Raw genomic sequence first — 12,648 nt, forward strand, 5'->3', positions numbered from 1 at the left:
CTCAGGCATCAATTTGCAACAAATCTAAAGCAAATTCTCCTTCTTAGAGATGTCTTTGTCGAATCTGGCTAACCTAAGTAAGGGTTCAAAATCCATTTAAAGGAAATTGAAAAGACTGACAGCCTAAGCCAGATAGATAGTTGAGAGATCTGCCAAACTATGGAGGAAGCCTCAACACAAGGAACAGTAAAATAAGGTGACAGTTTCCATCAACACCGTCTAATCACATATCACAGAAAATAAAATCCATATAGATTGCCTAATCATAGTGAACTTCTTTTCATATTCTGAACACAAGAAAGGTTGCCAAAAGAGATACCCGCTTCCTGAAAATCAGCAGTGTCCTTACCCTGTGATTTCCTCATGTCTTTTGTGGCTAAAGCACGATTCCCATGCGGAACACTGGTAAAATCAGGATTGGTCACATTGTTAACTCTCAGCTCTTGCCCCAACGACTTCCGACCATAAGTATTTTCCCCAGATCCTCCATTGACACTGTAGCCACCTGTGGACAAACCAACGTGACATTAAAACAGGCTCTCAGACCATACATTTAGCAGGGTGGTGAGCTGTGAGTTATTCAATTCATATGCAAATTAGCAGCCCTATACTCTACCAGCTCCTTTAGCTTCCTGTTTCACTTCCACATGCAGCAATGTTTTGTTATACCCTGTAAGTTTCCAGGTCACAGATTTAGAATTTCATCCATCTTACTTTTGGAGGACATGAAGAAAACACTACTGCCATGAAGTTTAATGTCAATTTTGTTGCATTTAATGTTTTCTTATTATTACTTTGACATGAAAGGCTTTGCAAAATACAAGGTCAAACTGCTAGTACACATGGCTAGATACATTCACTTACTTGCTCCTTTATGCACATGAAATCTCCATTCTGTTTTTGCTATAAATCCACCACAGACTGAGTAAAATGGCAAAAAAGAAAAAGGGAAAATTTTTGAAAAAATAAATATGTTATGCACAGATTGAACAGCCCTCCCTAAATATACAAAGGTCAATATTTCCACGCACTAATACTGGTATCATCCTTAATTAAACTCAATCCTACATTCTTCCACTTGAGATACATCTTTGGTAACAATATAAAATGAAAATAAAACCATCATTTTGAGTAATTAAATTGATCTTCCCCCTAGATGCACAAGAACAAGCATACTCAAATTCTGAGACTAGAAATTTTTCCAGTCTGACACACCACTTTGAGAGGCAGGTTGTTCCCCTCAATACTGTAGAGAAGTGAAACTGTCTCCTGAGCCTGCCCAATACTTCACTCAATGTATTAGAGCTCACTTCCAAGGCAGATTTCTGAAGTGCCTTCCCTAACCAAGACAGGGAAGAATCAACTAATAAAATTAAACCCAGAACAACAAAAAATATGCAAGATTTCTTGCAGAAAAGATACTTCCACAAGTCCACCTGCTGCAATGTATAACAAAGTCCGGGGAAAAGGAGAGGTGGCTCCCCATAAGAGGCTGCCTACTGAGACTAAAGGATTGATAAAAAATTAAGTTCAAACCTTGAGGTGAACCTGGACCTTAGTAGATGTGAAGAATGCTTCTTTAAGGTGAAACTTTTGATCAAAAGCAGATGTGAACTACTGGTATACATCTGTGCATTTCTGTACAGATGGGGCTACCCCACCATTGCAGAAAACTCTGTGCAAAGTCTCACTTGTAATTAGTTAACAACAATTACAGTAAATATAGTTTGTGCCCATTTAGATTTACAACATTATTTTTTACAGCTCAGTTTTTAAACAAACTAGCAGGCATGCCACCTTGACATTACTTTGTCAGAACAAACCAACATTATCCTATAAAGGAAGCAACTTCTAATAGCAATTAGTGCATTTGAGCCTGAACATAAGAGTCACATCCTTGGAGGTTTTCAAACCTGAAAAACTTCCAGAAATTATCAATTTGGAAGTAATTTTTATTATCAGCACCAGAAACTGGGGGGAGGTGAGTAGGGGGTATATGGGAGCCAGGACAGAAAACCTCAAATGAAAATTCCCTGCTGGCAGACTCCAACAGATGAATTGAAAAATCTTAGTAAACAAAGAAACTATTCTGCATCCATAAGCTTACAAATTTCTCCAGTAATAAAAATGAACTAGAGATACCTGGAACTTGGTTTTATAGTCAGAATATACTAATCACCTCTTTTCAAGTCACACCTGAACAAAGTAGCACAAAGTGCTGAGCTAGCAGAGACATGCCCTGCAAGATACACTACTGGAGGGAAAGCCAGGTACATTTTTCTTCTCAAATGGAAGCAACTTCACAAACTACCTTTCTGAATTTGTCCAAAACTTACTATTTCACTAGGCTGCCAGTATATTAAATACTAGCATGCTTCAAGTTTTAAGAACAACCTACTATACAGTACACATTCCATGCTGGCATACAAATACACTCAACTTCCTAAGCAGTTTCTCTACTGAAGTTAAACAAATTTTAAGGTTCTCAGACTATGCAGATAAACATGCTTCATGCTTCTGCCACCTACTAACACTACCTTCTACTTATAAAAAAATTAATTTGCACGCAGCTGTAACTTCCCCCAAGATACAGCAATTATTTACAGTCACTTACAGGGCAGAGAAGTAGGGGGGAGTTCAAATACTTTTTAGGTTCCTGAACAAAAACTCCCACACTACTATTTCTGTGTGATTTTTTTTTTGAGTCTGGCCTGCCTGAAGATTTACAGAGTCTAAAAAGTGACTCTGCAAGTAAGAAATCCTTGTATTTGACATCTGTATTTGGCAATTAAAGAAAGAAAGAAGTCAGAATATAGATTTGTCATAAATACAAAAAAGACATGATTCTGAATGTTTAGCTGTTTTCTAGAGATAGTATTTCCATCCTAAAAATTAAAAAAAACCAAAACCAGTAAAAATGTATGAAACACACATCACATGATTTATATGAAGTAAGACTGAGGTACATGAAAGTAGAAACTGCCATTAATGATAAAAATATGGATCTGATTACTAAACAAAGATTCCAGTTTGGTGCAGTAAAGCTACAATAGGCAATAGATCAGCATAGTAGCCTGTTTCATCCAATACCAGAAGTACTGGAGACTATTCTGGAAGAAACTGCAGCCTGAAGACCAGACACATCCAGAATGTTGTTCTTCAGAAAAGCGTGCTTAATTCTGTTAACCCATCAAGTCTTCTCTTGCATTCTTCTCCCAATGCAACTGCATATTTTTCTCAGTATTCACATCAACCACAACATTTCTCTGCGCCCTGACAAATCTCCCAAAACAGTGATGCTGTGGCAATGAGACAGTTCTCTGCCTTGTTTTGGGGGAAAGAAGAGAAAAACCAAAACAAAAATTTCTCCACCATTTGCAGTTTACTGCCTTTCCCTCAATGTCCCCTCACAATTCATACATGAAACAGCAATCTGTGTACCTTTTTCTTCATTCTGTATGTCAGTGTGGACTCTGATATCATCGTGTCTTTGCCGAGACACCACAGCTGAATTTGAGGGTTGTAATCCATAGGAGGCAGAACTGCCCCGATCTCTGGATGAAGAGTATTTTAAATTGTCCTGGTCAGCTGATGCACTGTCAGTTCTACAAAGAGAAAAATATTTTTTTTTATGTAGGGGTATAACAGGAGTGGGATTCACATTCATTTATAAATACAACATATTTAAATGACAATCCCAAATGTATTTCCCTGTGTCAAAAAAGTTGTATGTCTAATCTGCTGCTTAAAAAGTGACCTTAAATTCACACTGGGATGGGAACTGACTAATTACCAGAGCAACATGCAAAGGAAACGCATTCTAATGTGCCAGCGCCTTTTCTTAGGATGCTCTCAAGCCTCTTTTCAGTTGGATGTCTATACCAGGAAAAAATTACTTCCCAGGGTAACAAATAAAATATAACTAGGTCTAGGTATGCACCACACTGTATGATACAGTGCCTGCCATTTGTGAAAGTCATCACTAATCCACATTTACATAATATGCCACGGGTCTTACTGAGCAACATAAACCCTCTTCTTAGATGGAAGCATGTAACTGATCATCAGCACAAAAATCACATATTATGTTTTTACAAAATAAAAACTGCAAAGCAAGGAAACAGGTTTGACCATGAAAAAACTGAAGGTAAATTAAGAGCTGTGATCCTTTAGAATAAATGTCTGCATATAAAACACAAGTTTAAAAAAAAAAACCTGCATTAGGTTTAAACCACTCTCATATCAGAAAACTGATATAGCCCAGAATAAAATCTTAAGGAAAAAGATTAGAAGTATGAAACCAGCTCTTCTCCCTGGACATACTAAGTGGTACAATTTTTTAAAACACAGGACTTCAGAATGTAAACTCAACCAATCACTTTAAATGCATTCTTACAAGCAATGATGGGGGGTTGATATTAAAACAAAGCAATACCCAAATATCCAAAAATATCCAAAGGGAGAATCAGCAGAATTTTGCTCAAGTGTATTTGGAATTAGACTATTCACATTATTTACAGCAAGCTTTCCCTGAGCAAACTCTAAAGATCAACTATTTTTACTTAAAGCTTTGGGTAGCTCATTTGATTCTTTAACAAAAAAGCAGGACAGATCATTCCTATAAATTAACTACAATTTGTGTAAGGATAAACACCACATGTTCTTGAGAAAAAGTCTTTCATTCTTCCTTTTCAAGAGAACACTGCGATTAGAAATGGTAGACAAATTCAGGGAAAAGAGAGTCAGATACATCTCAAGGCCAAAAGGGAAAAACACAGGTAAACTTTTTGATAAGCAGTTGTTACTTAAGCAGTTCTAAAGGCTTGCTACTGTCCAACACAGCTTGGCCTCAGTACAACTGGAAGAGGAATACCATGAGCACTGATACTTGCACAACCAACTGGAATTAAAAGACACGCATTTTGTTCTCCTGAGAATGTTAAAAGACATTATATTATCAATTTGGAACAAGAAGAAAATTGTACTTTTGCCCTGTTCTCACAGTGCAAGTTGATACCAGATTTGCTTGGCAGGTATTATTCCCTTTTGCACTGTAAGCAAGTTCAATTTTAGACATACACAGTAAGACACTTTTCCTCATTCAGTACTCACTGTGCCACCACATCTACTGCTTTGTTGGGCACTTGCTTGGACTATTTATAAAATAGGCTATGCTAGTCTAGAGGCAAAGCCTTAGTAAAAGTCTTTATTAATGACAGTTAACTAGGATTGTAAAAGTCTTTGTACAATTGGGCCATCATCATTCACCTAAGCTATGCTGAACAAGAAGTTCTGCACTGTATCTTCACACAGTATGAAATTTAAATGTGCCCAAACCATGTGCAAATTTCCAGACAGATACAGAGACCCCAGATCTTCTCTCTGCCCTAAAACCTCCCAGTTCACTTTGAGCAGTTACTTTAGCCTTTCAATGAAACAGGCTGACAAATTTTCAGTTGGTAAATTTAAGTACTGATGGCTTCTTACGTTTACCTTCCCAAAGGGCATTGCTTTTTTTACAGCAATGCACTGTAAACTGAATCATTTCCAATTGTCAACCATTAAGGCTGAAATTCCTACGTCTGAAGAAAAGCTGATTAAATGTAAAATTTTTAACACTGCTCTGCACATCCCAATCAACTGAAGGGCTACACTTTATCACCAAATAAAAGGTGAGTCCAATTTTAGTAAAAAATACGTAATTGTTCTCCTGTATATCAATTTAGGAGACAATGATGTCCACTGAAAACATTGTTCCCGCTACAATAAACGTGTAGCTTAGATAGGATAGAAACTCCTGGCTATCTTTATGAGGCAGAGAAAAAAAACATCCCAGAAAGATGCTGATATTCTGTGACCCAACTGACTGCTATGATCCTTATTGCTTGGAAAGAGCATTTCAAACGGGAAGGAGCTTGCAAGGAGATTCACAGCAGAGGAAGAGCCCAGGACCTGATGGACCTGTGCATTTCCAGCTGCCCAGTGACACACAGCACTTCTCAGGTGAGAAGGGAACTCCAGAGCTGTACTGTAGGCTCCTGCAACACAGCTCTGGGAACTTGTGGCATGGGCTCCTCAAGCTCCTCCTGGGGCTGTGACCCCAGTACCTGTCACCTGCCCCTGTGCTCCCTGACCCAGGAACCCAGACACCAGGGTGACACAGGGCACTGCTGTGCACACTGCATGCACAGGCAGAGACACTGAATTTCCAAATCCATTTCTGAAAGATACCATTTTTCATGTCGGGAATGTGGTTATGATTTTGAAAGACAGCCCCTCAGGTCTCAAAGGCAGGCACTCCGTGTTCAGATACTTGCCAAAGTAGTTACTCTTCCCACCTCACTCCAGCCATTCCACCAGGCAATGGGCAGAACAGTACTGCTGGCTACCTCAGCTCACGCCTGCATTTCAGGAGGGCACTGTTCCTGCTCACATATGGGTATTTCCACTTAAATTGCACTGCACCAAGCAGATGCAAATTACACAACAGACCTCAGCATTATCCTATGTAACAACAAATCTAAGTTACATACACTGACATTGCCACAGACCTAACAAACATCATATATTAATAGAGTCTCAGTGTACACTGTTAGCAACAGATAAGCAAAAATAAAAATACAAATGTTATATTAAACAAAGTTGAAATGGAAAATCGCAAGGATGAACATGACTGCGATTACCTTATACTGTAGCTTCCAAAGCTTATCTGGCACTTCATGAGAGACTATACTGTTTTACTTCCACCTGAAAAGTTCACTGATGGAGACTAAGCAAAGTACTTTAAGAGCTCACGTGAGTGTTTTCATCTGTGTCTGGTTCTGGTGGAAGATCACCCATCACCACCAGCTGGCTGCAGACACTATTTTAGCAGTATCATTTAAACAGAAGAGACTCCATTCAGTTTTCTGCAGGGTGATTTTAAACCTGCCTTTGTCCATCAGAAAAAGAAAATAGTTCACCCACCTAAATAAGCAGAAATGGCCACTAGTGTGCCCTCCCTCTGCAAAAAGGCTGCTTATTTTTTTTCCATTGGCACAGAAAAGGAAACTTAAGACTTCTCAAAAATAAGTCTATTATCTCGTTCCATCAAAAGTAGCAGTATGATTTGACTTGCCAATTTGTCTCACTGAAGAGAGCATGGCTGAGAGCAACTAGTTTAAAAAAGAAAATCTTTACCAAGGAAAAAAAGGAAAACAGATCAATCAAAAATATATTGTTCCTACAGTTATACGGAAACCTTAAGAATTTTTATCCAAGAAACTTGCTACAATCTGGTATACACTGTTATGTGTAGCTTTTTCAGAACAACCCTGACGTATGGACATTATTTGGAGACAAAAATGACTTAATTGTTCTATTTGGTTTTATTTCCAAGTAGGGGACCTACGTGAAAGATTTAGTCTGAGACAACTCTACTGTGTGAACTCTATTATTGTTCAAGTCAGTTGATTTTACTTGCTTATTTGCTCTATTTGACAAGTTTATTTGCTGTAATGCAGATAAATTCTTCATTACTTAAATTCTTTATCAGTAAAATATTTAAAACTTAGAAGAGTCACTGTATCCACTCAACAGCTTCCCACCAAGTTTCTGACTGCTCTGCCACTGGCATGCAGAGCCTCCTTTCGCCATGGACTTTTCATCCCTTTGGTCCACCCTGCCAAGCCAGAGCCTGGCTGAGCCCACCCCAAAGCCTACTTCTGCTTCTACTCCTGTGTTGAGAGAATACAACTGGCCATATTTTCTACTCATGAAATAACTAATTAACCATTTTCCTACTGCAATTCTGCAATTTCCACTGCTGGACATCAACCTGCCATCACAGTCGCATTTCAAATCACCTCTTGATTCTGCATCACTCCCTTCTTAGACAGTAGCTCACCAACTTCATTCTGTTACACAATGGGCATCAGAAGGGAATGTCAGGGAAAGGTACCACATACACACATCCTCTTCCTTTTCCATAGGTATATTCCAGTAGACATTTTGGGGTACAGGATATTATGCTAGTTAAATCCTTGGTCTGATTTAGTATGGCTGTTCTTGCATGGAAAACTATCTGCACTCCAAGTTTCTTCTTCCCACTGACACACTTTCATCTTCTTTCATCTTTCTCACATCTCATTCTCCTGTCTTCACATTAAAAACAAAGGTTTTTACATTACAAATTTCAGCTCCTCCATTTTACCAAAAACCAGAAAACCTCTTTGATCTCACACCTTCCCAACTGTATCAGCATATTTAACACAGATGTGAAAGGAATTATGGCTGCAAGTCCAGAACTGAACCCATTCCTGTTCAGCATCCCCCACACGCTGAATCTCCATTGAATCTCTTCTCAAGGTTTCCATTGATGTTTTCACAATGGCACCTCACAACTGATCCTGCATCTCATTCTTTAAGCTGCCTTCAACATCACTACTTTTCTCTCTCCCTCCCTATCTCAGTCTTTGCTCTCTCCTCTCTCTCAACTACCCCTGAAGAGACAGTCTTACCCCCTTTCATCCTACATGACTCTACACCCATTCTTAGATAATCACAGCAACATCCTCAAACACCTGTGTTCCCAACTTTCTGATCCCTCACCTGTGCAAACTAAGGTTTCAGCCTATTTCTAACAAACGTTTTACAGGTACCTTGTTGTACATGCAAGCACAGAAGAAACAGAGTCTCTGGCTCAACTTTCCTCCTACACAGCACCCACTACTATCACCTGTTTGTCACTCACTGCGTGGACCCAGAATTATGATCAGACAATTTCCACAGTGAGTGCTTGCTTTTTGTAAAAGACATGCCTCTGCCCTTCACAGCCACATGAAAACACTGTTCTGAACAGCACTTTCCTGGGCCATTTGGTCTATGGGTTTCTTTTCTCCCTGCCAATATCTCCGAACCTGTCTGTAATTAAAGACAGGGTACTTGTCCTCGGTTACAAACTTCCAGCCAGGATGTTCTCCTGCTTAGGCCGCAAGCTACCTGGAAGGAGACCATATTTTACTGTCTTTTCTCATCAAGTCTAGACCCAGAAGGACCAGGGAGTAACTTGGTTTGGCAAGCACCATGCTAACAGAAATTAGGAACTCGTAACACTGATTTACATTGTAGAAGCACACACACCATTTTCATGATTTCAGTTCTAAAACCTAATAGGACACTTCTGGAAATTTGCTCAGATGTGAAAGATCTTGTTTTACACTTTTTCACATCCTCCCCTGCTAACCTACATTTACGATAGGAGAGACAGAGAGGTCCTGTTAATTAAAATCTTATCTTCCTTTTCACGCTTTCACCTAAGAATGTCATGGTGCACCCTGCACTTGCTAACCTGCTACCCTGCACTCACACTCCTGCATTTCCTCCCAAAGGGCAGTACTGCTTGTCTCAGTACACAATTAGCCCTTAGGACTCTAACAAATTAACTCTGCTCACACACAAGGCCTGCACACTGAAATGATTTTATTTTTTGCCCCAAAAGCTGTAACAGGGAAAATGCAGTGAGATCTGTTAAACAACAAGAAAAGAAAAGAAAGAAGCAAGTGTCTAGACAGATGCAAAGGTTAGGAGGGGGAACAAGATCTTATCAAGCCTTCTCAAAAAACCCTTCGCTGTTCTCTGTCACACACATCCAACATCTATCTACAAAGTTTTTGTGTTGCTATTGAGTCTGGTACACAGCAGAGCACAAACTAATACGCCCCTATATATCAGGACAACTTCTTCCTCTGTAACACACAGACAGCTCTATCTGTACATACATTGTTGGAAAACCAGTCCACGTGCACCTGATGTATGACTGCATTCACACACACAAAAAATTTCTAATTTCAATTAAAAACTACTTTTCCCTAAAAAAAACAATCTGTGCTCCAACTTTCAGTTTCACACTGTTTTTACAACAGGCCCCAATGCTGATTAGCATTACTAAAAACTGAGAGGAATCTGGACCTACTAATGCAAATGAATCTAGTCATTTTTACACACACAAAAATGTGCGTTTAAAAACACAATCCATCTGATGATACACCCATGTATGAGCAGTTCCTTTTTTTGCCTTTAGGAACTTGAAACAACTACAATTACTACAGCTTTCACTACTTTGGTCACGTCCTTCACCTCTTCCACGCCCTGCAAGACAGCATTTACCAGCAACATCACCTGAAGTAAACGAAACAAACAGTCAGCAGAAAAGGGAAGGAAAGAATATGTGGGTATGTTTGTGTTGTGGGGTTTGTCCAAGATCATATTTCAAATTATGAAAGAAACACAGACTGTCAGTTTTACATAACAGATCTTTCAACCATGCATGTGAATCACTTTTAAAAATTAGTTAACACCAAATCAACGAAGACTGATTTAATCTCTGCACTGTCCTTAAATTTGTTGTGTAGACTCAGGTTTCGCATCACCAGTCTTTTTGAGATGTAAAAAATTGAGTATTGCACATAGATGAAAATGTGCTATGTTTGGGACTGTGTGAACACTTCTGATTCCTGGTATCCCCCCCCCCCCCCCATCATTAAAAAAAGTAGTATTTAAAGGAAAGGATAAAGTTAAATTCTGAAAAGTGACAGAATAGGTGTAGAGGTCCTGGCTCTCTTTTAGCAGAAGCTCTTGATCACACAGTGTGATGGAAACAGAACAAGTCCCTGTGCATGCTGAGGCTCCGTTAGGCTGCCACACTTTCTCTGATGCTCTCAGAGCTTTGGTTCTGCTGGGGCTTTATGGATAATTATTTTAGCAGCCCAGATTACAGCAGCTGCACTTGAGAGCTAAGGAGGCACCAGACTACAGCACAGGGAACACATGTGGAGGTAACTTCTTAAACCAGCCTCATCACCAGGGAAAGCATTTCTGCAGCTACACTCTTACTGTCACCCCTAACACTACAGAGACTATTGCAGGCAATACTACATGGGATAAAATCAGCTTCCTAACCCTCATAAGATATATTTATACTGTACAGAACTCAGGAGAAATTCATATATCCAACCAGAATGCATTTATAGAAATCATTCACTGCAAAGACAAATCCAATTTCTTCCAGGTGAAAAGATCAAGAGTTGGGGCCCAGAATTACAGACTGCAGCCCAAAAATCTGAAGCAAAGTAGTCAGTAAGGAGTAAGAGACCAGTCTTCTTAATGCTCTCCCGAAGAAATCTAGATGCTCTAAGAAAATGTCACCAATGAAGTTCATAAGCTCTTGAGGAAAAGATAGTAAATTGACCAAGTATTTCAACTGCAGAAGAAATTAGAATTTAAATAACCATGCCCCACACACCATTAAGAATTGAACAGCCTCTAGCACTGGCCCTAGAGGCTGTGTTGCTAGCTGTTCAAGCAAAAGGAAAACTTCTTTCACAGTAAATGCTGAACAGACATTTGTGTTTCTTAGGGTCTACCTTCACATCCACCCAATTTTTCTAGTCCAAACTGCATGAGACTAGAACCATCATCTGTCACATGCCACTCTGTTCTCTACTGGAAACTCTGTAAGTAGAATCCCATGTTGTGTTAAACTTTCAAAAACACTTAAAAAAACCCTCAAATCCACATGTTTAAAAAATATAAGAAACACCAAATTTACTCAGTATTTCTACATTACAATTTTGACTCTTAAAACAGCAAGGCTGAGCAGTAGAGCAAATACATTGGCACGACATACATTAGAAATAATTAAGCCCTGAAATACACTCTATATCTAACTAAAGAAGCAAACAGGCTTTGAATTTTACTTAAAAGTGCCAGGTGTAAACACACCTAAAGCCTTACAACACATTTTAAGTAGGCTGGGGCGAGAGTTTATACAGATCAACTATTCTCCCCAGATTAAAAAAACAAAACAAAATAAACCCACGTAGTACGTTGCCAACCCTCAAAAAAAAAGTAGTCAAAAGACTACGAGTACTCCTGCAGCCTCAGTGCTTTCCTGGCTGCGTTCCAGCCCAAAAACAGGCTGAAAATACGGGACCCGAGCCCACCCCCGCTCCCCCGCCACCGCAGCCCCCGGCCCACCCCACGGCCGCCAGGGAGGGACGCGCTGCCCGCAGCCACACACCGGCCACCGGCCGCACACGCTACAGGCCACGGAGCGGGGGCTCCGGGGGAGGACGGCGCGCTCCCACCCCGCCGAGCGCTGGCAGACCCGTCCCCGTCCCGCCTCCCGCCGCCGGCAGCCGCGGCCCCGTCCCGCCGCTGGGCCCGCCCGCCCTCCCGCGCTAGGCCCGGCCGCCAGGAAGTGGCTCCGCCGCCGCCCCGCTCCCCCAGGCCCGGCGGTGGGGCCCGGCCGAGCCGCCCAGCCCCGCTCTCGCAGCCCCGACCCCGCGCCCCCGGCCCCAGCCCTGCCCACCTGGGTTGCCAGTCATTCCAGCCCCGCGGGTGGTAGTGCTGCCTGCTGCCGGTGCCGCTCAGCCGAGACCCCGGGGCTCTGCGGCTCATTACCTTGCCCGAGACGGCATGGCCGGCCGGGCAGCGGCGCGGGACAGGGCGGAGGAGCGGCGGAGGAGCAGGAGGACGCGGGGGAAGAGGCGCGGGCGGCGGCTCCTCACTCGCGCTCCGCAGGCGGTGCTGCTGTCTCACAGCGCAGGGAGGGGACGCGGCCGCCGCGGCTGCTCCGGCTGCTGCCCGGGCGCGCAGCACGCCGGGATG

The 12,648-nt window shown here is 41.4% G+C and overlaps 1 protein-coding gene across 2 annotated transcripts in view; it reads right to left on the reverse strand.

Annotated features, from left to right (window-relative positions):
- Positions 1-12,648, reverse strand: part of SMG1 (SMG1 nonsense mediated mRNA decay associated PI3K related kinase) — a 60,670-nt gene extending 48,022 nt beyond the window's left edge. Inside the window, exons 1-3 of one of the 2 annotated variants that reach the window (XM_039560004.1) lie at positions 12,350-12,648; positions 3,442-3,605; positions 350-505 (exon numbers count right to left, since the gene is read on the reverse strand). In XM_039560004.1, coding sequence (XP_039415938.1) covers positions 350-505; positions 3,442-3,605; positions 12,350-12,438 — 409 coding nt within the window. In that variant the 5' untranslated portion in view covers positions 12,439-12,648. The remainder of the gene's footprint in view (positions 1-349; positions 506-3,441; positions 3,606-12,349) is intronic. The other variant, XM_039560005.1, reaches the window with a different exon arrangement.

This window comes from Corvus cornix, chromosome 14 (genome assembly GCF_000738735.6).
Source record: "Corvus cornix cornix isolate S_Up_H32 chromosome 14, ASM73873v5, whole genome shotgun sequence".
Classification (NCBI taxonomy): Eukaryota; Metazoa; Chordata; class Aves; order Passeriformes; family Corvidae; genus Corvus; species Corvus cornix.